This window comes from Oryctolagus cuniculus, chromosome 15 (assembly GCF_051225735.1).
Source record: "Oryctolagus cuniculus isolate XC-2025 breed Fujian yellow rabbit chromosome 15, ASM5122573v1, whole genome shotgun sequence".
Classification (NCBI taxonomy): Eukaryota; Metazoa; Chordata; class Mammalia; order Lagomorpha; family Leporidae; genus Oryctolagus; species Oryctolagus cuniculus.
Window position 1 is genome coordinate 812,570 of NC_142881.1, and position 24,283 is coordinate 836,852.

Consider the following 24,283-nt stretch of genomic DNA (forward strand, 5'->3'; position numbering starts at 1 on the left):
CATGGCGCGGCTGCTCGGTCCGTGGGGGAGGCACTGCCCCCACAGCTCTGGGAAGAGCCGGAGCCCTGGCCGCTGCCCGCCCCCCACCGGCCCAAGGAGCAGGCGGCGGCGGCGGAGGCTGCATTGATCTGGCTTCTGCCTCATCAGTGATCCGTGGAAGCTTCCGGTGCTGCCTGAGGATGGCCTTAGGAAGTGCCAGCACCCAGTGCCAGATGGTTCCGGGCGAGGCAGGAGAGGGTCACAGTGGCCACTCAGCAAAGCTGGGGGAGGGGACAGAGGACGCTGCCGGGACCCCTGGCTCTGGGTGTGAGGAGCCAGGACCATTCTGGAGCTCAGGGGCCCTGGCGGCCCTGGCTCTGGCCTGAGCCACAGCCTGGTTTTGGGAAGAGCCCACTGTCGCTGGGAGGGGCTGCCCACAGGGCTGCGGGGAGCCGGGCAGGGCGCTGAGTGCTCCCGAGGTGGCCGTAGCGTCATGTGGGGCTGTCCTGCGTAGGAAGCAGCTGTGGGGCCGGTTCCCGAGCCCCCGGCACTCTCATGGGTTCCACACTCGCCGAGTGGCAGGCACACCGGGGCGGGGTGGGGACATTCCTCATGCCAAGTGCTGTCTGGGTCGTGGGTCGTGTGAAGAGCTGAACCCACCTTTGTAAGAATTCCAGCGCCTGGTGGTGCTGGGTTCATCTGAAAGCTTTCCCGGGAACTCCCACGCCGGTGTGGACAAGGGCAGGCCTGTCCCGCGTTAGCTGTGGGCAGCTGTCTCTGCAGGCTGCTCCCTGGGCAGAGCGGGCAGAGCTGCTCGGCGGAGGGCGGTGGTGGGCATTGTCTCCATAACAATGGATGTGACTCACAGCTGGGTCACGGCTCTATTTCTACCCTCCCAGGGCAGATCCGCTCGCCCTGCGTGGTGTGCGTGCACATGTGTGCACGTATGTGTGTATACTTGTGTGCACACGCACACACATGTGTGCGTGCATACGCGTGTGCACACGTGTGCATGCATGTGCACATACTCGAGTGTATGCACGTATACATGTGTGCACGTATGTGTGTATTCTTGCGTGCACACGTGTACACATGTGTGCATGCATGTGCACATACTTGAGTGTGTGTGTACACATGTGTGTGCTCATGTGCACATACTCGAGTGTATGTGTGCACACATGTGTGCACGTATGTGTGTATTCTTGCGTGCACACGTGTACACATGTGTGCATGCATGTGCACATACTCAAGTGTATGCATGTACACATGTGTGCACATATGTGTTTATTCTTGCGTGCACACGTGTACACATGTGTGCATGCATGTGCACATACTTGAGTATATGCGTGTGCACATGTGTGCACGTATGTGTGTATACTTGCGCGCACACGTGTACACATGTGTGCATGCATGTGCACATACTCGAGTGCATGCGTGTGCACATGTGTGCACGTATGTGTGTATACTTGCGTGCACACGTGTACACATGTGTGCATGCATGTGCACATACTTGAGTGTATGCGTGTGCACATGTGTGCACGTATGTGTGTATACTTGCGTGCACACACGCACACGTGTGTGCGTATGCGTGTGCACACGTGTGCATGCATGTGCACATACTTGAGTGTGTGTACACATGTGTGTGCTCATGTGCACATACTCGAGTGTATGTGTGCACACGTGTGTGCCCATGTGCACATGTGTGCATTCATGCACATGTTCACACACGTGTGTGCACATATGTGTGTTGCTCATGTGTTGTGCACGTGTGTGCATTCATGCACATGTGTGCACATGTGTGCGTGTGCATGTGTTTGCATGGGTGCCAGGTGGCCACAGAAGGAAGATCTTTGTTCTCAGGGCAGGAAGTGTTCAGCGCCCGTCGTCACCTGACGTTTCTGCTTGGGTTTTGTGGTAGCCGCGTTGCCGTCTCACTCCATGCTGTTAACCAAGGCACGGTCTTTGGAGGGACCCCTGCCCTACACTGCCCCTCCCTTTCTCCTGTAGCGGGTGCAGCCGTTTGCCAGCCAAGTGTGCTGAGGGCTCCAACTTCACAACACACCTGTTCTTGGCACAAGTAACCAGAAGTGTAACCGGGGAGCAGGGCTGGCGCTGTGGTGTAGCAGGTAAAGCCACCGCTGCAGCACTGGCATCCCATGTCGGCGCTGGTTCCATCCAGATCCCTGCTGTGGCCTGGAAAGCGGTGGGTGCTTGGGCCCTGCACCCACGTGGGAGACCAGAAGAAGCTCCTGGCTCCAGCCTGGCCCAGTCCTGGCCTTTGTGGCCATTTGGAGGGTGAACCAGCAAATGGAGGCCCTCTCTGTCTCTCTTTTCTCTCTGTTTCCCTGCCTTAAATATAAATAAATAAATATTTTTAAGAAAAGGAGGAGGAGGGGTCACCAGGCAGCAGAATGGTGGGCGTGAGGCAGGGGAGGCGTGGCCACTCCCTGGAGTCCTGTCCCTCCTCCTCTGCCCTGCCTGTGCTGCTGGGGAGACGGGATTGGGTGTGACGCTCACTGAGAACAGGGTCAGATGCCACACTGGGCAGGACGGGTGTCCAGGCCCTCGTCACCAGGGCCTCCGACATGCACGCCGGGTCTCAGGGAAGTTGGGGGCGGGGGGAGACGTGCAGAGGGCGGGACTGAGGCCTGGGCTGGGGAGGCCTTGGTGGGGGAGGCAGCCAGGAGGGGGTACTGGGCAGAGGGGCACTGGGGCCCTGAGCCCCTCCCGGGAGGGGTGGGGGCAGGGCTCCCTGGAGCCGCTGGGTTTGCGTGCGTGACAGGGTAGGCTGGGCCTGGCTGCCCCGTTACTGGGGCAGGGAGGTCGGAGGCCGTTTTGTTTTCCACACAAGGAGGCCTCTGTGTGGTCACTGGGCAGATGCTGTCCTGGCAGGGTCTCCTGGAGTGGAGCACGCCGACCGCAGCCCTGGGGGTGCCCGCCAAGTCGGGGTGCTCCTCTGTCACGTGCTGCCCGCCCCGGGCTGCCCTGCACCTGCTGCCTCCAGTGCTGAGCCCCTGCCCCTGCGGCCACCTCACCGCACGGCTCCCTTCTGCAGACGGGGAAACTGAGGCGTGTGGCGCTGGCCTGTGGGTGGCAGTCCCAGGGTCCCACACTCAAGGGTTTGTTTCCCACGCTCTGGGAGGGGCCTCCCTCCAGCTCAGAGCCCTCCCTCCTCGGGACCTGCCCGTGAGGGCCTAGGACTGTGGCCCCCAGGCACCCCCATCCTCGCCTCCACACCCACTGCCCCCAGTCCTGTCTGCCGCCCCTCCTGAGCACAGCCCGGCCCCTTGGGGACGTCAGACCACCGGCCAGGCGGGGCCCTGCTGCAGGCCAGCTGCGTGGTGCAGCCTGGCCGGCCACCCCCACTCCACACAAACTCTGCCCTCCCCGAGCTGTTTCTACCCCGGCCAAGCCTGCTCCCGTGTGCGTGGCTAGTCTTCTGCCTGGAGCCCCTGGCAGGCCCAGGTGCATGCCGCTTCGTCCAGGAAGCCCCGACTGCCCTCCCGGTCAGCCGCCCCAAGGGAGAACCACCCTTGCCTTTGTGCTCGCCGCCTGGCCCCGCCCCCGCTGGGTCGGTGCGTGCTTCTGACGGGGGAGGTGGCCTCAGCCGTGGACGTGGTGCTCTGACTTGTGTGCCCGGGGCCCTCCTCTGTGCAGAGGCCCTGGCGCTCCTGAGGCCCCGTGTTTGGGGCCGCCCCGGGCCAGGGTGGACTGCACAGGCACGGCCGCCTGGCTCTGGTCCCGGGTGTCACGTGCATTGAGGCCCCTGGGACCAGTCCCTGCTGGTGCACTCTCTTCCCTCACTGCTCGGCTGCCGAAAATGGGGCCTCTGGCAGGGAGGGTGGCTGTAGGAGGCCCCGGCGCCCAGGGTGTGGCCTGGAGGCCCTCATGGAGCGGGGCAGGGCAGGGCTGGGTCTGCAGCTCTGCCCGCCCTGGCCTGGGCCTAGTTGGAGGCCTGCAGGTGGCATCAGGACGAGTGTTCTGGGGTCTTGGCATCAGGCTGGGGCCACGACTCCTTGCACCGGGGTTGTTCGGGACACAGCTGTCACCCTGCAGCCGCTCTCTGGTGGCTTCTAGGGCCCCAGTGCCCCGTGAGGTCAGCCAGGCCCAGGCCACCGAGAGGATTGGACTGTGCAGGTCTCCCCATGTCTGGCACTCCCAACTGTGTCCCCGAGCAGCTTCCCCGTGGCCGTGCCAGGGGCCACTGTCGGCCGCCCAACCACGAGGCTGCCTGCCCTGCTTAGTGAAGGAAGCTGGGTGGCAGTGCTCAAAGCCACAGGGACCACTCGCGAAGCCAAGGCCAGCGCGAGCCGCAGCCGGGGGTCCCGGCCAGCCGCACTCCTGGCCTTGCTGCCCCTGGCTCGGCGCCCCAGCAGACAGTGGAGGGGCCCTTTCACCCCAAGGACCAGGTGAAGGCACCTGCTTTACGGCTGTGTGCGCTGTGGGGAGGGAGTTGGTGGGAGGCCCCCACGTTTCTGACCTGGCTTTTACCGTCTCTTACTTCCTGCCTCTGCCTCTTGGCAGCTCTTGGCCCTGGGGGCCCCACCTGGAGTGACATCCAAGTCTCGCCCTCAGGGTGGAGGCTCCCCAGGGTCATGGGGTGCACTGCACGGGGAGGGTGGGGTGGCTCTCCAGGAGGGGCTCAGGAGAAAGCAGGGATGGGGTCTTCAGTTTCCCACAGGCCCGTGGGCTGCTCCGAGGCCGCACGTGGTCGCTGCATGGCCGGCCATGGTCCTGGGCCTCATACCCTTGTGAACCTCGGGGCCGACTGCAGGGCCCCCAGGCTTGTCCAGCACGTGCCCGGCTTTCCCCCTAGGCTCTGGCCACCTGTGGAGGCTCTTCGGGGCTGTGGTGGCTCTCAGTGCGGGCTCGTTGGACACCAGGGCTGAGGCCGTGTGTCCGGCACTCTGGGTGCCCTGTTTGCTGCTGCACCCTCTGTCCCTCGGTGGGCCTGGTGCAGTGACCCGACTGGAGGTGCCGTGGCCCCAGCTGTCTGCCAGGGCTCAGCCGGGCCTGCTGTACCACGTGTCAGCCCTGCACCACCCCCTACGGGCCCACTCCCAGGGAGAAGGGGGGCCCACAGGGAGAGGTCTGCTCACGGCGGCCAAGCCCGGCCCTGGGCCTCCCCGGCACCTCACCTGGCGTCTCTTTCTTTCCGCAGTGAACTTCGACCACTTCCAGATCCTGCGTGCCATCGGGAAGGGCAGCTTTGGCAAGGTAAGGCCGGGCCCGGGGAAGGCGGGAGGGCGCTGGAGTGGCCCTCGGCCACCTGCTGCCTTTGCCTCCGCGGATGCCGGCACACCCGGCGGCAGGCTCAGTCTGGGTGGAGGTGAGGGCAGGCCGGCCGCACGGGGACCCTGAGCTTTCGGCGGAGCCCCGACCGCCTTTCGGCTGGGGTCTCCAGGGGTCTCGAAGGGTCTCGCAGCTCAGTGGGGAGCTGAGGCTGATGATGGTGCAGCTGCCCTATCACACGGGGGCCGCGGGGCGTGACCCCTGCCCTCTTAGCTCCGAGGCCGAGTGTGGCCGGAGCCCGGGGATGGCCTTAGAGCAAAGCCCGGTGTCCGGGACCTGCTCGTTGCGACGGCAGCGGCGACTGCCCGGGAGCACCGAGGCCAGGCTGTGCCCGCACCTCTTCCTCCACGGGCAGCGTCTGTCCCCGCCCTGGCCTGGTCCAGCGCAGCAGAGCCCCGGGGTGCCCCAGGCTTCGTTCTCTGCTTCCCTGTCGTCCCCTCTTGGCCACACCTGACGTCCTGCTGTGTGGCCCCTCAGGTCTGGTGATCGTGAGGCCTGGGAGGTTGGAATTGGCCCGGCTGGGCGGTGCTGGTGGCGAGTGGGCGGCTCCTGAATGGCGGCTCTCTCCAGCCACCTGGCACGGCATTGGGGCTCCACGAGCCCCTCTGAAGGGGCTGCTCTGCCTCTCGTCCTGTCACACGGGGCCTCCCTCCGAGCTCGGGGCATTTAGGAACACGCGAGCCCCTCTGCAGGGATTTGCTGGGACGCTCTGGGGACCCTGGGGGACCCTGCTTAGAAATCTCCGGGCGTCAGGAGGAGCTGCAGGACCTCTGCTGTCTGTTGACCCTGGGGGAGGCCGGCTGGGACAGCCTCCTCCTGCTGCTCCTGGGGTCACCCCCACGGGCAGCAGAGGACAGCCATGTGGGCGGGACGCAGAGATCCCAGGATCACCAGGAATTCACAAATCAGGCTGGCGCGTGCCAAGCTGGGGAGCTCTGAGGGACGCAGGTGCTGTCTCTGGGGCCTGCCCCACCCTGTACCCAGCCCCACTGCCCTCCCTGCCTCCATGGCTCTTGCCCCCCTGCCTGGCTCTGCAGAGCCTTGGAGCACCGGCCCCTCTGGCATGTGGCTCTGCAGAGCTGGCTGGCGGGGTGGTGGGCTGTGCTGGCAGGTGCTGAGGGAGCCGGGGGTGGGAGGGTTGTTTTCACACACGTTAGCGGTGCAGCTGAGGGATCCTTCCTGCTGCCCCCTTAGCCCCCGGGGTCTCCCGGCTCCCAGCTGCTTCTGCTGCCCAGTAGCAGTGCCCACACCACGGGAGGCAGGATGGGGGAAGGCAGCTCCAACACTGGCCAAGCCGGGCCACCTCTGCTTGCTTGTGGCCATAGCCCAGGGTCCCAGCGCTGACCCCACCCCCTGCAGAGTGCACGGCCTGGCTGCCTGGACACCTCCAGAACCCCCGGGATGCTGCTGTCCACCCACGCAGCCACTGGTGTCTGAGGGGCCTGTGGGACCCGTGGCTGCTCCGGCTTTTGGGGCGGACAGGGATCTGCGCTCAGGCATCTTCCCGTGAGTGGTGGCGGCGTCAGCTCTGTGCACGGTGCCGTGCAGCCGTCCCCAGGGGCTCTTCATGTGTCAGAACTGAAACTCGGCCCCCTTAACGCGCCCCCTCGCCCCTGCCCGCAGCCTGGTGACCACCGTTCTGCTTCCTGTCTGTGCGTTTCTCGTCCTCGTGAGCCCAGCTGCTGTGACAGGCACACTGCAGACCGCGGGGCTCGGACAGGAAACAGCTTCTCCCAGTTCCCGGGAGCCCGAGGCCAGATGGCGTCGGGGCCTGGAGGGGCCTGGTCCTCGAGTGGCCAGGACAGGGCGGGAGGGCGCTGAGGACATTCGTGGGTCCTGACCCCCACCTGACCCCAGGACTGGGACGCATCCCCCAGAGGGAAGGGTCAGTGCCCTCCCTTCACACGGGGCTCGTCCTGTGTGCCTGGCTCAGTTCACGGGGCTTGTCCTGTGTGCCTGCCTCAGTTCACGGGGCTCGTCCTGTGTGCCTGGCTCATTCACGCGGGGCTTGTCCTGTGTGCCTGGCTCAGTTCACGCGGGGCTCGTCCTGTGTGCCTGGCTCAGTTCACGCGGGGCTCGTCCTGTGTGCCTGGCGTGGCTCACAGAGCCCAGCGTCCCCAGAGTTTGTTCTCCAGCGTGTTGAGCTGTCTCCCTCCCTCCCCTTCCTTGGAGAGAGACAGAGGGAGAACAGGTTGGTTCCCCAGGGGCCCTCAGTGGCCTCAGCCAGAAGCCGTGCGCTCAGCCCAGGGCTCCCGAGTGAGCCGTCACCTGCTGCTCCAGGCAGGCTCGGCAGGAAGCTGGAATCGGAAGCCAGGACAGGTGCTGAGCCCAGAGCTCTGGTGTGGGATGCGGGTGTCCTGGCTGGCGGCTCAGCTGCCCGGCCAGACGCCCTCCTTCTTGAGGTGGAACGAGGTTTTGACGTTAGTAGACAACGCTTTGCTTAGACGTTGTCCTCCCGTGGACACCTGGGCTGCCCCCACCCTCTGGCTGCCATGAACAAGGTGTGCACCTGTCTCTCGGAGGCCCCATTTCAGCCCCCCCCCCCCAGGCTGTGGGGTTGCTGCTCCTGACGGTGACGCCAGCTTGGCTCCCAGGCAGCCCCTGCCGTCGTCCTCAACGGCTGCGCTGTTCACACCAGAGCGGCACTCGGGGCTTCTGCTTCCTCCCGTTCTCGCCGGTGCTCGTGCTGGGTTTTCCCTGGACAGCAGCCCCAGAGCAGGGAGGTGGCATCTCATGTGGCCTGTGTCTCCCTGCTGGTTATGAAGTTGGTCTCGGCCCCCTAGGTGGGCTCCGCATAGCTAGAGAGGAGCCACGTGGGTGCAGGGCTCGTGCCCAGCAAGGGGCAGGGTCCGGGGGGCTCCTCGGGGCTGACTGAGAAGCTGGGTTCGCCGAGAACAGAAGCAGAGGGCCGAGTCCTCAGTGAGGAAGAGCGTTCAGGCCGCGGGGCGGGAGCTCAGACCCAGTCGGAGATGCAGAACCGGGACGGTGAGCAGGAGGCGACCAGCGGGAGGGTGAGGGTGGAAGCCAGAAACTCCTGCGGGGCAAAGCCCCAGCCCAGGTCCAGCTCGGACGCCCTCAGCGCTGACCGGCGCCGGAGGCTCCCTCAGAGCCTGGCTTTTCCAGCTGGTCTCGGCGAGCAGGGGCTGGGACGTGGCGCCTGGCCGTCCTCGCCAACCACGGCTCGGGCCGCAGCCCCACGGGAAGCTGTCATCTGCTGGCGGAGGCGATGGGTGGCCGTGCAGAACGCGGAGAGGACGGCTCCCGGGCAGGGGAGCTGCTGGTGGGCCGTGTTTGGAGTCGTGAGAATACAGTCTCCCCACCCGGCTGGGACAGAGCAGGACTTTGCCCCGGGTCTTCTGGGATGGTGTGGTTCTCTGTCCGTGCTGGGAGGTGGCCAGGAGAGCGTGGTGCTGCCATGTCCCACCCTGTCTGCAGCCTGGGCCTGGTGCCAGCCCTGCCCTGAGCCTGGGCAGTGTGAGCCCTCACGGGCCTCCCTCAAACTGGAGGCCGCCGTCAGGATCAGCCGCGGGCCTGGGAACCGTGCGCACCTGCTTCCAGATTGGGGGGCGGGGGGGTCCTCCCAGGCAGGACACAGGGCTTTGTTCTCTGTCCTGTCCGGCTGACATCCGAGGAGTGACGCGGCCACAGTCAGTCAGTTCTAGATGGGAGTGACGAAGCTTGGAGAAGATCCATCCGCTTCTCTCTCTGTGTGATGTTGTCCAATCTGGATCTCTCCCCTGGCCCTCCGCCCTCCCTGGTTGAACTTGGAGCCCTCCCGCTGCAGCCAAGCGGTGACTGTCATGGGGCTGTGGGCGGGAGGGGCCAGCCTCTCCCCGCTCCAGGAGAGACATAGCAGGAGTGAGGTGTGCAGATCTGTGAGTGTTTAGTGCTGCCTGCGCAGGAGGGGGAGGGGCGACAGGAGAGATGAGTGTGCCCTCAGGGGGCGTGAGTGGAGACGCCACAAATGCCCTGGGTGGAGGGTCTGGCTTAGGCAGGTGAGGGGCGGCTCCTCCAGGTGGGATCGGGACTGCGAAGCTGCAGGTGCCTCTCACACCGCACCCCACCCCGCCCCGCCCATTCCCTCCACCTGCTGTCCCCCCTCCTGGGGTCCAGTCCCCAGCGGCTCCTGCACAGGCTGCCCCCAGCACTCAGCTCCAAGGCTCCCCTGGGAGGCAGTGACAAGGTCACAGCTGGACATGCCTAAGCCCACCGCGTGCAGCCTGTGTCCGTGAGCATCACGTGTATGCAGTTGCCCCAGACAGCAGCCCCTCCCCTCCCCTCCCTTCCCCTCCCCTCCCCTCCCCTCTGCTCCCTTCCCCTTCTCTCCCCTCCGCTCCCCTCCCCTCCCCCCGCCTGTCTGCTGTTCTCATTTGTGTCTCCAATTGAGCTCTTGAGTAAATCTGGTCGAGACCACAAATCAACCCTCAGAAGCTGGGCGGGTTCGCCCTCGCAGGCAGCTGGCGTGCTCACGGGGAGCTGGCACCGGCGCCGAGTGTATTATGTGTTGTCCCTGCAGCTACTGTGTGGTGTTATGGGAAACCCCTGCCGCCGTGCACACGGGCGCTCTGCCCTTCCAGTTTTAGAACCGAATGGCTTTGTGCGTGAACCAGGCTGCCCCTCCCCTGCCTCCCATCCCTGGAGCCCCCCATGGCCGTGTCTGGGGCCCTGGGAGTACCCCCACCCCTGCTGTGGCCCCTCCGTGCGACTGGCTGCGGCCAGATGATCCTGGCTGGGAGCGGCAAGACCCGCTCTGGGCTTCAGCAGGGCCACCGTGCGGCCCGGCAGGTGGCACACTGACCCCGTTCAGTCTCCCACTGGTGCCCGGGGGTCCTGCAGATGCCCTGGACACAGAGCCCCCGCCGACAGCCATGGGAGCACAAGACACACACGTGGGGGCTGGGCCCAGCCTGTGGAGGCAGAGCGTGGCCTCCGCATGGCCCTGGCCCTGCTGCGTCAGATGTGGTTTGGAGCCCGAGCAGCGGTGCCCAGCCAGCCCGCTCCGCGCTGCAGACCTGGCTCCTTCCCCTACTGCTCTCTAGCGCCCTCCCCTGGCCGGCCTCCTGCTGCTCCAGTGTCCCCGGAACCTGCTCCACAGGGAGCCCAGCCCCACGGGCCCTGAGGGCACCCTCAGCAGCCGGTTTGGGGTGCGGTGTGCATGGCCACTTCCTGCCTTCCCCAGCCCGGCTGTCAGCAGCTGGGGGGCTTCTCCAGCTAGGCCGGCCCCTTGGTGTGGGGATCCCGCAGGAGAGTCCGCTGGCCGGTGTGGGGGCGGGGGACAGCAGGGCAAGTCCTCGGGTCTGCAGGCTCTGCAGTGGGCGGGGGAGGAACTGAGATCACAGATGCTGTGGACACTGCGTCCTCCGCTGGACCCGGGTGCGACAAAAGCGTCCACAGTGACCAGGCCCAGTCCCGGGCTCTCTTGCTGGGTGCTGCCCCCAGGAACGCCCCACACCCCCTCCCCCGCACTGCCCTCGGGCAGCAGACAGCACTTGTGGTTGCCATGGCAACGCTCCGTGTGGCTGTGCTGCGTGGGCTGGGCCTGGGCCTCCTCGTGAGCCGCAGTGGGAGAGCAGCTGTGGCCCCCAGGAGCTCGGGGCTCTGGGTGCTGGTGTGGCCTAGCCTGGGGCCGTGGGCTGCCGGACACAGCTCTGCCTGTTGCCTTTGCTACCGGTCAGGGTGCCCTGTGGGTCCCGGTGCCCCCACAGGTGCCGGGGTCAGCAGCTCCGTTGGAAGGCAGCCTGGGCAGTTCAGGTGGGCAGCTGGGTCAGTTTGTCCTCACTTGCGGCCCGCAGGGCGCAGGCTGCATGTGCCAGCAGCTGTCTGGGTGACACCCGTGGCCAGTGCTGTGGCTGCCCTGTCATCTCATCCAGCCACTTCTCCGGAGGCACCCAGCCCTGGATCCTGGGTGGTGCCTATGTGCTGAGTGTGGGGACTGTGGCTCGAGGTCCTGTCACACCTGGCCACCTCGGACAGAGTGGGCGCCTTGCTGAGGTGTGGCTGAGAGCAAACCACGAGGCCACCAGGGCTCGGGCTGTGCAGCGGCATCTGTAGAGGCTCCGTGGACCACCCCTGGTGCCCGCCTGCCCGGGGCCTGGGCTGCTGCTGGCCATGCGGGCGCCTCACCCGGTTCTGCCCAGGATGTGGTCCCCTGGCTCTGCACATCACATGCTCCGGCCTCAGCTCCGACCCTGTCCTACTCATGGCCACCCAGCTGCCCGCCTCAGCCGCCCAGGCCAGGGCGAGTCCTCGGGTGCGGCTGCCATGTGGCGGGAATGGCCCTGGTGCCTCTGGGCAGTGGTGCCCTTGACCCCCTTAGCTGGGGCCGGGGTGGTTGGGTGGGGACTGCTGTCTGGGTTTTGCTGATCTTGTGTGTGCATGTGTACATGTGTGTGTGTGCATGTGTTTGGATATGCAAGCACAGGTGTACACCTGAGTGGAGTGTGTGGGTATTACGTGATCTGTGTGCGTGTGTCGGTGTGCACATGCATGTGTATTGTGATTATGTGTGTGCACTGTGGGTGTTTGCATGTGTGTGGGTGGAGGGGTGTGTGTGTGCGTGTGTGTGGATATGTGTATGGGTGTGTGTGCATGTGTGTGCATGGATGTGTGGGTGCCTTCTTGTGTACTCGTGTGTGTTGGCATCTCTGCATGTGTGCATGTGTGTGCATGTGGATGACTGCATGTGTCTGGACATGTGTGGATATGTGCATGGATGTGTGGGTGTGCGTGTGGATATATGCATTGTGTGTGCATGTGTGTGTGTGGATATGTGCATGTGTGTGCACATGTTGATGTGTGTGGATATGTGCATGTGCGTTTGCATGTGGATGTGTGTGAGGATATGTGCACATGTATGTGGATGTGTGGATATGTGCACACGTGTACATGTGGATATATGCGTGTGTTTGCATGCAGATATGTGTGCGCATGTGTGTAGATATATGCATGTGTGTGTGTGGATGTGTGCACCTGTGTGTGCGTGTATGTATGTGTGTGTGTGTGTGTGGAGATGTACACACACAGGTGTGCCCCTCCTGCAGGACCAGGTGCTGGCACTGGGCTGAGCTGAGCCCTGCCCCATGGGGGCTGCAGGAGCTCATTGCTGATCCGGGACCCCAGGGAGAGGCATGGGTCCCCTGTAGGCTGGGGCTGGGGTCTCAGGATGTCCAGGGAGAGACCCAGCCCCAGGGGCTCCATGGCTCCTTCCTGACCCAGAGCTCCGCCCCTAGACCCAGTCTGATGCTATTAAAACTCCGAGAGGAAATCCGGGTCTTTCCTGGCTGGGACTGTGATGGGCAGAGTTTGGTCTCTGGGTGCTCGGCCACCCCTGCTACCCCAGGAGTCTGCGTCCACCCGGGGCTGCTGGCCACTCCAGTCCCTGTCCACTCAGCCCCTGCACAGGGGCCCCCTCCATGGCCTTTGCTCCAGGGACGTTTGGGAAGCAGGGAAGTGCTGGGCCTCCCAGAGGAATCTCAGGGGCAGAGGGTGGGGTGAAGGCGGCCACCGAGAGCCCGGAAGCCCAGCAGTGGGCAGGCGCAGCAGGAGGACTCCTGAGGGGGCAGCGGGTCAGACCCCGGCAGGAAGGGCCTGGCCCTGGGCGGCAGGACCCTCTCCCAGCTGCCCCCGCTCAGCCCGCCTGCCCACTCTGCTCTGCAGTCGTCTGCTGCCACTGTAGGAGCAGAGAGCTGGGCCAGTGGCCTCGCCAGGGCCGCGCTGTCCAAGCCGCCTCCAGGCGCTCCTGAACGGCTGAGGCTCCGCGGGAGCACGCAGCCCGCTCTCTGGGTCACCGGGGCTGCCCATCCGGCCTGACGATAGCCGCTTCCCTCGTGACTGCCCTTGCACGGGAGCCTCGAGGGGGCCGAGGCCAGGGCCAGTGTCCACAGGGGGCCCACCTGGCCTCCACTCGGGGCTTCTGCTGCCCCTTGCAGGAGCCGTGTATCCCCTTACGAAGGCCATGGGCAGTCAGCCCTCAGCTCCCCCAGAAGGTGAGGTCCGGGCCTCCCTGTGGGGTCCAGAGCCCCGGTGCCAGTGCTGGCCAGCACCCCTCGGCTGACCCCCACCCGCTGACCAGCCACTCCCTCTCTGCCATGGGGGCAGCAGACAGAGGTCGTCCTGTGCCCCCGACCAAGGCCCAGACCTCAGGCTTTGGGGCCTCAGAGGTTCCCTTTTATAATTTTAAAAACGTGCGGCCTGTGCGTTGGCAGAGGGAGGCGTGCGCGGGACTGAACTCACTCACGGAGACCCCTCCCCCCCACTGAACTCCAGGCAGTGGCCAGCCCACGGGTCAGCGCTTCAGTCTGGACAGTTCTGCCTCTCACAGAGGTCCTTCTCAACAACCCGCACGCCTGCAGGGCCCCGGGCACAGGTGAGGCCCGGCAGCGGCTGCTGCCGTCCTGAGTGAGGCGCGGGGCCCAGCCGCTCGCTCTGTGCTTTTCCCTGTCACTGTGGGGTCCAGGCTGAGCCCTGCGCAGACGCCTTCCTGGAGGCGGGCACCTGGGCCGCAGGCCGGGCAGTGGACGATGCTGGATGTGGCAGTCCCCCCGCTGCCCGCCTGTGGCGCCGATGCCGGGGTTCCACCACCCGGCCCGCGCGTGTCTTAGGGAAGCGAGGCGGGCGTCCCTGTCGCTGGCCGGTTTCTCTCGGGCTCTTGGTCCCTTTGGTTGCCAGAGGCTCAGTCTGTCTGAACGCCGATGTCACCCTTTGGTCTCTGCCTTTTGTGTCTGTGTTTCCTGGGGAGGGCGCTCTCACTGCCGTGTGTCCAGGCCCCTCCCTCTCCCCCTCGGGAGCCTGTCCATCTAATCCACCACCTTACAGCCCAAGGCCCGGGGCTCGTCCAGCTATGGTGTTGCCGAGGGATCGGGTGTAACCTGGAGTTTGGATCCTCAACCGTGCCAGCACCGCTCACAGCAGGCCGCCCCCACCTCCACGGTGCCTGCGTGCGCTCGGCCAGCCGCACCCGTGCCGTGGGCTGGCCTGTGCCCGCTGTGTGCTGAGCGGTGCCACTTCCTGTGTCCCACGTGCCACGGCTGCCAGGACTCGGAGCTCCTTCTCATCGCTTCCAGGTTTTGTTTTGCTGGCTATTTTTGTTTGATTTTTAAAGATTTCCTTATTTTACTTGAAAGGCAGAATTAGAGGGTGATCTTCCATCTGCTGGTTCACTCCCCATATGGCCGCAATGACTGGGGCTGGGCCAGGCGAAAGCCAGGAGCCAGGGGCTGTGCCCAGGTCTCTGACACGGGTTCCGGAGCCCAAGCTCTTGGGCCGTCCTCCACTGCTTCCCCAGGCCATAGCAGGGAGCTGGACTGGAAGTGGACAGGCTGCACCTGCTACGCCACGGCACACGCCCTCACTTTGTGTCTGTTAAAGGTTTTCGCTCGGGCTGGCCTGGGCCAGGGTGGGGGTGCCGGGCCTCCTGCAGCAGCCTGTCAGGAGACCGGGGCTCAGAGGACGTGGGCTGCTTGGGGGTATTTGGCAAGTGGCCAGGTCGGCAGGTGCATGGCGAAGGCCCAGCAGGTGGCCTCAGGAAGCCGAAGGGGGGTTCAGTGTCTTCAATACCGGAGTTGTTCTCTCGCAGGCTGGGGCCAGAGCCCGGGTCCCAGCAGCGCTCCGCCTCCCAGCCGTCTCCGCGTCTGGTGGCTGTGGACGACCCTTAGCTTAGCTTCTTGGCAGTCCATTCCCCAGACAGGGAAGCAGAGGCCACAGCACAAGGCCCTCCCTGAGGGAGGCCCCTGTGTGGCTGCTCAGTGGCCGGGGGGGTGGGGTGGGGTGGGGTATCTGCAGTCAGAGGTCCCAGGGCTGAGCGCGTCCTTGCCGGTGTACACGGCTCCAGGCTGCCTGGGGTTCTGGCCCCTGCTTGAGAGAGCTGTGGCCCAGGGGAGAGTGACAGCAGGTGACAGTGCGTCTGCCAGTGCCTTGCCTGGCACAAATGTGCTGTCGTCCCCTGCCCCAAGGGCTGGCGGCTGGGGCGGGGTGGGCAAGCCCGGAGTGCCTCCCCCTGCACCTAGGGGGAGGGGCGGCGTCTGTTCCCCAGAGACCCCCGGTAACAGTGGGCCAGAGGGAGTGGGTCAGGTAGGTGGCACAGCAGGGACAGAAATAGCCCAGGCCCAGGGCAGGGCCTCAGACCCTGCAGGCGGCTACAGCACAGCCCGCCGGGGCCTGCCGCCCTGCCTGCCAGCACGGGGAGCTCCTCGTGCCCTCTCCCCGGGACCTGGCCAGCAAGAATGCACCTTCCGGAACCTTCTGTGCCAGCTGCCGTGCCCAGGGTGGGCTATGCCTCCTGTGACCAGGGTGGGGGTCACCTCTGCAGCTGAGGTCGGATTTCTGCCTCCAAGTGCTCGGGTGTTTGTGGCGACAGGCGCCGGGCCCCCAGCTTTGCTGCCGATGGACAGGCCGGGCGAGGCGTGGTGACCAGGGACGGCCTGAGCTGAGCCACGCGTGCCGGGGCCCCGCTTGTTTCCCCGCTGCCGTCTTCCAGGTCGCACCTCAAAAACGCTGCGGGAGAAGCAGGCGGCTCAGGACGTGTCGGGGTGGCCAAGGGCCCCGTGGACTTGGGCCGGGGGCCGTGGCCTTCTCCACGCTGGCTCCCTCTCCGTGGCTCCCGGTGTCTCTGTGGCCTGCGGGCTGGGTCTGGCTGTCCCCCTCCCGGCAGGGCGCCAGCTCTGTGGAGAGGCCACACTGGGAGCCCGTGGTCCAGACCACCCACCTTGTCCTCTGCCGGGGACGCAGGCTGTCCCTTAAGCCCGTCAAACACTTCCTGTCAGGCCAGCCCCTGGGTTAGGTGCTCGTCCCGCCTCCGTGTCCCCTGCGGGCGTCGGCCCCTGGACCAAGCAGGTGCTCCTGGGCCCCAGGCTCAGCCGCGGCTGCCGAGGGCTGCTTGGGGCGAGGCTCTCTCACAGCAGAGAGGCCCCGGCTGCCAACCAGCCAGTCAGGGTGTGGCGAGAGCCTGGGTCCTTGCCGACTGAGCGGGGGCCAGGGCGGGTGGAGGTAAAGACCCCAGAAGGGGCCTTGGAATGCGGGTGTCTCTGGGGGTGGGAGGGGCCGGGAAGGGACCTCACAGCCTCCAGCAGGAACCAGGCTCGGTTTTGCCTGCGCCCGCATCGGCCTCTGCACGTGGACCCGTCTGCTCTCTCTCACTTTAATTCAGGACCCTGAGGGGAGCTTCGGGGGGGGCGCTGATTTCAGCTCACGGTGCAGAGGTTACAGGTCAAGGTCGGGCAGCCCTGTGGTCTGGCATCTGTCAGGGCGGGGCAGTCATAGTGGGGAGCCACATCGGCCTCGGGGGGTCGGGGAGCCGAGCCCTGCTCCGCCCCAGAGCGTGGCCGTCCACAGCGTGTGCCACACAGCCTGGAGCCCGGGCTTGCCCGGAGCCGTGTCTGTGCCGCGGGGCCGGGCCGGGGCCCTGCTGAGGCGCCGCCGCCGGCAGGTGTGCATCGTGCAGAAGCGGGACTCGGAGAAGATGTACGCCATGAAGTACATGAGCAAGCAGCAGTGCATCGAACGCGACGAGGTCCGCAACGTCTTCCGGGAGCTGCAGATCCTGCAGGGGCTGGAGCACGTCTTCCTGGTCAACCTCTGGTGAGGCCTCGGCCGCCGCGGGGAGGGCGGGCGGCGCGCCAGACCCCGCGTGGCCCCTGCAGGCGGCGGGAGGCTGGCCTCTTCCTCTCCAGGGTCCTCCGGCCTCTGGCGGTGGGCTCTGCTCTGGGTGCACGCACGGCGGGTGTTCCCGAGGGGCCCCGGCCAGCGGCTCCTGGGCCCTGCCAGCCACCTGGGCACACCCGGCAGGAAGGGGCTTCCCGGTGCACGGTGGCCACATCCGGAAGCCGCACACGGCTCTTGAACGCTGCCAGTGGCTCCCTCCGTGGCGACAGGGCCCTCACCCTTCCTGGGCTCCATGTGGACATGGGGGTGCTGGAGCACACGGAGCAGGCAGCAGCCCTGCCCCCCCGCGCGACCTCATCCTGTCCCTCCCTCGCGGCCCCCTAGTCCCCAGGGGACAGCATGCATCTCAGTGGGCAGTGGTTCCACAGGTAGGGGTGCTCCCTTCAACCTGTCCCACCGCTGGGCGGCCAGGAGGGCAGGGCTGGCCCACAGCCTCCCTGCAGTCGCCGGGCTGGGGTGGCGCGGGCACGGCGCCCTCCGTGACGGACGCTCGCTTCCTGCACGGAAGGAGGACCAGACTTCCTCTCCGGGGCCTCAGAGCAGCCCCGGCCCTGCCGGCCTCACTAGGAGGCAAGGCGACCTTGCAGGCAGACGCAAGGGCTTCTGGGTGGACCTGTCCTCGCTGTCCCCAGGCCTCTGCTCTGAGGGTGGACCTGTCCTCACTGTCCCCAGGCCCCTGCTCCGAGGGTGGACCTGTCCTCGCTGTCCCCAGGCCCCTGCTCCGAGGGTGGATCCTAGAACCACTTGCGTCAGGGTGTGTCTGTGGTCTGTGGGCCAAGCACCCGCACAGGCAGACGTGGGCTGTTGTGGCTCACCGCTGTCCCTCTCTGCTGTAGCCGGCACCCCACCCCCACCCCCACGCCAGCCTGCTGGGGATGTCGGCTGCCATCCCAGGTCCACGCAGGACAGGGCCACCCCAGCCCACCTGCAGTGTGGGGGCCACCGCCCTGTCCACTGCTCACGCGGAGCCCAGCACCCTGGCTCCCTTTGCTCCACGGCTCTGATCTCCACCTTCCCCCCCTCCACTGAGGACGAGGACGGTGGCTCCTGTAGGCAGGCCAGGGGATGTCCTTTGTAGCTTTACTCTCAGAAGGACCAGCTGATTGACAATTAGAGTTTCTCCACGAGCTAAAAGAGCACTTGCAGGGTAGATGACTTTAAGATGTTTGCTGTCACCACCACCATCATCTTCAGTGACATTATCATGACCCTCACCATCGTCACCATCATCATGGTCACCATCAGTAACACTAGAATCTTCACCACCACCATCACCATTGTCACCATCACCATTGTCACCATCACCACCACCATTGTCACCATCACCACCACCATTGTCACCACCACCATCACCACCACCATTGTCACCACCACCATTGTCACCACCACCATTGTCACCACCACCATTGTCACCATCACCATTGTCACCATCACCATTGTCACCACCACCATCACCATTGTCACCATCACCATTGTCACCACCACCATCACCATTGTCACCATCACCATTGTCACCACCACCATCACCAGCATCAATGATCTTCATTGCCGTCACCAACACCACTGCCATGGCACAGCACCATGGCTGCTTGCTCTGGGCAGCCCCCGCCCGGCACCGTGGCTGCTGCTTGCTCCGGGCAGCCCCCGCCCGCGCTGTGCCAGGCGTCTGCCGTGCCGTCTCCTCGCTGACAGCCCTCCGAGGCGGCGGCTCCTGTGCCTGTTCTACTGAAGCCAGGGCAGCCGGGAGCAAGCGGAGGCAGGCGCTGCGTCTGCTCTCCGGGTGTCCCTTGCGAGCGGCTCCGGCCCCTGCCGGGCCACCTCCAGGACAGACTGCTCCATCGTCTCCCAGGTCGTGGCCCAGAGCAGCTCTGAGCGGGGGTAGAATCCGTGCTGGGGACAGGACCTGCTCCTGGGACTCCCCGTGGGGGCGGGGCTCCGCCGGTGGGGGTGTGGCAGGTGCACACCAGGTGCTGCCTTGGCGCCCACAGGTACTCCTTCCAGGACGAGGAGGACATGTTCATGGTGGTGGACCTGCTTCTGGGCGGGGACCTGCGCTACCACCTGCAGCAGAACGTGCAGTTCTCCGAGGACACCGTGAGGCTGTACATCTGCGAGATGGCGCTGGCCCTCGACTACCTGCGGAGCCAGCACATCATCCACAGGTGTGCGCCCGCCCGCCCGCCCGCCCGCCTGCCCGCCCACCTGCCGGTGCGCCCGCCCACCCGCCTGCCGGGGCGCCTGCCCGCCCGCCCGCCCGCCTGCCCAACCTGCCCGCCTGCCCGCCCGCCTGCCTGCTCGCCTGCCCGCCCGCCTGCCCAGCCCGGGCCGGCCCTCCCTGCAGCCCTGCACAGGTCGATGCTGGGCGCCACAGTTGCATCCCTGGTGTCCGCCTAGGGGCAGGCCCTGTCCAGAGGCTGAGGCTGGGCCCTGGCTGCTGGCTGGCATGGGCAGACCACAGACCCGGCTGCTCCGGGGGTCAGAAGGTGGGGGTGCTGGTGATGACCCACCTGGGCAGAGAGGCTCGGACCCCACACGAGGGTGTTAGGTCCCAGCATCCGCACAGGCTGAGCCGCGGGGGCGGGGGGGGGGGGGCCGCGTCCTGGGGAAAGTCCAGCACGGCTCCAGGAGCTGCCTTGCCCTCCACGCAGGGACGTCAAACCCGACAACATTCTGCTGGACGAGCAAGGTGAGCCGGGTGGGGGTGCCGGGCAGGGGCGCCGGGCGGAGGCGGGCCGGCGGGGAGGGGCTGTCCCTGTGCCTGGGTCCCCGCCTCACAGGACACGCCCACCTGACCGACTTCAACATCGCCACCATCGTGAAGGACGGGGAGAGGGCGACGGCGCTGGCTGGCACCAAGCCCTACATGGGTAAGCCCACGGCTGCTCAGCCGGCGCCGCCCCCGTCCCGGCCCCCCGCCCTCGGCTGTCTGGGTCCCCCACGCGGAGCCTGGCCCCGAATGATAGGAGCTCTGGGGCTGTGCTGGACGCGTGCAGAGGGGTCGGGGCGTCCCGGAAGCCGGGCCGAGGGCCTGGCCACGGAGCCGGCAGTCTGGTTCTCGCCCAGACCCCTGCCGTGGGTGCTGCAGGAGGGAGGGTCCCCGGGTGGGGCCGGAGCCCGGTTTGTAGGGCCCGGGTCGGGGTGCCGGCACCCAAGAGCCCCGCCGTCCTCTCTGCAAAGCCCCAGAGATCTTCACCTCCTTCGCCAGCGGGGGGACCGGCTACTCGTTCGAGGTGGACTGGTGGTCGGTGGGGGTGATGGCCTACGAGCTGCTGCGAGGATGGGTAAGGCGCCTGGGGGCCGTGGCGTGGTCCCCCCGGCTGGCTGCTTCCCAGGGTGCGGCGGGGACCCGAGCCGGGGAGGCAGGTGCTGCCCTCAGCCCGAGGGCTGCCCCTTTAAGGGTGTGTGGGCCGACGGCCGAGTGAGCAGGGAGGGGGACGGCTCCCGGGGGTGCCCAGCAGAGGGAGGCCCGGGCACTGGTGTCACCGCCCCCACCTCCCGCCCTGGGGGCTCCTTGCCGGGGTGGGGTGTCTCCCCGGCACCATCCTGGGCGCCGTGGGGTCGGAGTGCCCGGCACAGCGCCCGCCTGCCCGCAGAGGCCCTACGACATCCACTCGAGCAACGCCGTGGAGTCCCTGGTGCAGCTGTTCGGCACCGTGAGCGTGCAGTACGCGCCCTCCTGGTCCAAGGAGATGGTGGCCCTGCTGCGAAAGGTGAGCCCCGCCCCCGGCTTCCTCCTGAGCTCCTGCCACTCGGGGAGGGCGGGGCGGCTCTAGCTCTGCCCGTGAGCAGCCTGCCTGACCCCGAACCCAGTCCCTGGCTCTGTCATCTGATGTCCCCCGGCGACGGGCGCCAGTCACCGGCCCACCTCACACGTCCTGATGCCCCTCAGGGTGGGGTGCTGGCCAGGTGCAGGCGCAGGCGGTGCCCTGGGCTCCTCTGGCCTTGTTCCGTCCCTTGGAGGAAGGCAGCCCTGCCCACTGCCAGTGCCTGGGGCACCCGGCTCAGGGGACAGGCAGAAAAGAGGCTGGACCCGAGCGCCTCCAGGGGCCCATGGACGCCGCCTGCAGGGACCCCGTGTGGCCCTCAGCAGCTGAGGTCAGGTCTGGGCTGGGGATGGCTCCCTGATGGCCGGCACACTTCACCACATGGGTGGCTGCATCCCAAAGTGGGGGGTGGGGGGAGGTCCTAGAGCCCGGGGTCTCCTGTGCACGGGAGGCCGGGTCAGGCTCCGTGAGGGCCTCCTGACTCCACGAGGGGGTCCCCAGTGGGAGTTTGGCTCCAGAGGCCCTGAGTGGACAGAGGGGACAACCCAGACAAGCCCCACGCTCGGCACCTCACGCAGGGCCTGCGGCGTTCTGGCCGCCATGAGCCTGGCAGGCGGCGCTGGCGGCTGGGACGCTGCTGCCCACGGTCCTGGGGTTCCGCCCTGTGCTGGAAGTGGCTTCACCTTCGTGACCCCCTGCTGCCCCCAGTGTCCAGGGAAGGAGCCATCAGACAGGCCTCCACTGCCACCTGCTGGTGGGCCCGGCAGAGCCCCCGGCCGACCCTGGCTGTGGGGCCTGTCCCTCACCGCGTGGCTGAGCTGACCGCATTGCTCTGCCTGAAGTCGGTGCCTCCTCCCTTTCTGTGCCCCGAGAGAGCCTGCACTTCCTCCCCTGGCCTCGCGGTGGCCGGCCCTGCCCAGCGGCCTGTCTCCGCAGCTCCTCACCGTGAACCCTGAGCACCGGTGCTCCAGCCTCCAGGACGTGCAGGCGGCACCCGCCCTGGCCGACGTGCCGTGGGCTGCCCTGAGCGAGAAGAAGGTGGAGCCAGGCTTCGTGCCCAACGTAAGCTGTGGCGGTGCCCGGGCGGGGCCCTGGGCCAGGCGGGCGGCCCCTGCAGCCGGCTCAGCACCCGGCGCCTCCACAGAAAGGCCGCCTGCACTGCGACCCCACCTTCGAGCTGGAGGAGATGATCCTGGAGTCGAGGCCCCTGCACAAGAAGAAGAAGCGGCTGGCCAAGAACAAGTCGCGGGACAACAGCAGGGACGGCTCCCAGTCGGTGAGTGCGGGCTCCTGCCCCCTCCTGTGCGGGGCGGCTCCTGGGGCGTGCGGGCTCCTGTCCCTCCTGGGACGGCTCCTGGGGCGTGCGGGCTCCTGTCCCTCCTGGGACGGCTCCTGGGGCGTGCGGGCTCCTGCCCCCTCCTGGGACGGCTCCTGGGGCGTGCGGGCTCCTGTCCCCCGCTCAGGGTGTGCTGAGGTCTCCTGCGGTGTCCTACGTGGCCGCGGCGAGCAGCCGCTTTCCCTGAAGTCCTGAGAAAGCCCACACCCCTGCCCTCACACAGCCTCTCCGAGCCCCTTGCCCACTGGGAGCGCAGGCTGTGAGCGCGCACAGGAATCGCGTATGGGAAGACCTCAGCATCCAGGTGTGCTAACGGCTACGAGCGTTAGTGCCTGGGTGTGCCCCTCCAGGTGCACTAGGTGTGCTAGGTGTGACTTCCCAGGTGCACGTGCGTCCTGGGGCTGCTCTAAGAAGTCGCCGAGGGTGGCTGCGGCAGCAGACGTGCGCTCTGGAGAGTCCAGCTTGAGGTACTGGCACAGCCGAGCCCCTCCGAGGGCTTCCGGCTTCTGACGGTGGCTGGCCGAGGCGTCGCTCCATCCCATCTCTGCCGCTGGGGCCCAGAGGCCACTGGCCACTGCTGTCATGGGAATGACTGGCGCTAGACTCGAGCTCCCTCGACGGTTCCTTGCAGGGCAGATGTCCCAGGAGTGAAGCCCCTCCATGTTTGTGTTCCGGGAGCGTGTCCCCTCCGCGCTGGCGGGAGCTCTGGACGTGGGCCCCGGCTGGTGGCCTTCCCCCGCCTGCGCTGTCCTGGCACCACCCCTGGTGTTCTGCAAGAGGGCCTTTCTCCCTCCTGAGATTTCCTGTCCCGGGCTCTCGGCCACCTGATGGGCTGTGGCTGGGCGTGGCCTCTGAGCCTCCCGGGTCTGTGGACTGGAAACTCGCGCCCTCTCCTCGCCCTCCCGCTGGTGTGTGTCCCCACTGTGCGGCGTGTGACTGGGGAGACAGGTGGGAGGTAGACAGATCTTCCATCCGCTGGCCCACTCACCAATGCCTGCGACAGCCAGCACGGGCCAGGCCAGGCCAGGCGCCCATCCAGGGCCCCCACCTGGGTGGCGGGGACCCCAGCTCTTGAGCCGTCACCGCGGCCTCGCAGGTGCAGTGCAAGGAAGTGTCCCGGGGGCAGGGCGGCTCCACCCGGGGCACCGGCGAGCGGTGCAGGCGCCCCACGCCTCGGCTCGGCTCTCAGCACGACACCCACCCCCAGCGCTTCTCTGCGCCCGCTCTGGGGGCTTCTGAGGCCGTCTCCGTGCTGCCCCCCCCCCCCCAGCCATCAAGGGCAGCCGCAGCGCCACTGCTCGCTCCCTCCTGTTCTGTCTCGGGGTCCCCGTCGCTCCGCCCCGTGGTGCTGCCTTGTGGCCGCGGCCCCCTCCGGCTCGGGGCGCAGGTGACCCCGCCCCCAGGTGACAGCTGCTCGCTCTGTGCCGCACGCGGGTCTCACGGCGCCACGTGCTCTCCGTCCGCCCACCGTTCCTCCTCCCTCTTGCTGGGCCCCCTGACTTCTGTTGTGAGCTGCGTGGGCGGCCTGGGCCTCTGTGCTGCGTCCACTGTCGCTGAGGGCGTGGAGGCTCTGCGTCCCTCCGGGCCCTCGTTTCTGCCCCCTCAGCCGCGTCCCCACCTTTACGCTGGGGTGGGGGTGGGTGCAATAGACTGTGAGGCCCTCCCAGCCTCCCCCAGGGCCCTGGCTCAGTGGCCAAAGGAGGGCTGGAGGGGGGCAGAGCCAGACAAGCACCTTCCCCCCATGGGGGGGTGGTCCCCTGGAGAGCAGATTCTCCACTGGGTAGGGAGCGGGTGGGGGTGGGGGCTGCCCCTGGTGGCTCAGCACCCCCTTCCAGAGTCACGGGGTGCCCGCAGACGCCGGCCTGGGCAGGGAGCTGGCCGTGGGGGGCAGTGTTCCTCCAGGGCCACAGGCACAGACCCCAGGACCACTGGCTGGGCGCGCCTCCTCCGCAGCCCCCAGCGGCTGACCCCAGTGCCCGGGAGCAGGGCCTGGCTGCCCGCTGTGGGCTCAGCGGTGCCACTCTGCCCGCAGGAGAACGACTACCTGCAGGACTGCCTGGACGCGATCCAGCAAGACTTCGTGATCTTCAACAGGGAAAGGTGAGTGGGGGGCCCGGGCGGCCCTGGGCAGGGGGCCTTGCTCAGGTCAGGACTGACAGCCTCCTGGGACCCCCACCCCTCAGCTGCTCACTCAGTACCCGTCCTGTGTCAGAAGGGGCCAAGGTGGGCCACACGCAGTGCACACCTGCTGCCC

General features: G+C 66.9%; 1 protein-coding gene across 1 annotated transcript in view; it reads left to right on the forward strand.

Annotated features, from left to right (window-relative positions):
* The window catches only part of STK32C (serine/threonine kinase 32C), a 54,619-nt gene that overhangs the window by 29,569 nt on the left and 767 nt on the right, over window positions 1–24,283 (forward strand). Inside the window, exons 2-11 of the mRNA XM_051830110.3 lie at window positions 5,141–5,196; window positions 16,694–16,845; window positions 18,918–19,091; window positions 19,578–19,615; window positions 19,707–19,796; window positions 20,107–20,210; window positions 20,523–20,639; window positions 21,630–21,755; window positions 21,838–21,969; window positions 24,062–24,129. Coding sequence (XP_051686070.1) covers window positions 5,141–5,196; window positions 16,694–16,845; window positions 18,918–19,091; window positions 19,578–19,615; window positions 19,707–19,796; window positions 20,107–20,210; window positions 20,523–20,639; window positions 21,630–21,755; window positions 21,838–21,969; window positions 24,062–24,129 — 1,057 coding nt within the window. The remainder of the gene's footprint in view (window positions 1–5,140; window positions 5,197–16,693; window positions 16,846–18,917; window positions 19,092–19,577; window positions 19,616–19,706; window positions 19,797–20,106; window positions 20,211–20,522; window positions 20,640–21,629; window positions 21,756–21,837; window positions 21,970–24,061; window positions 24,130–24,283) is intronic.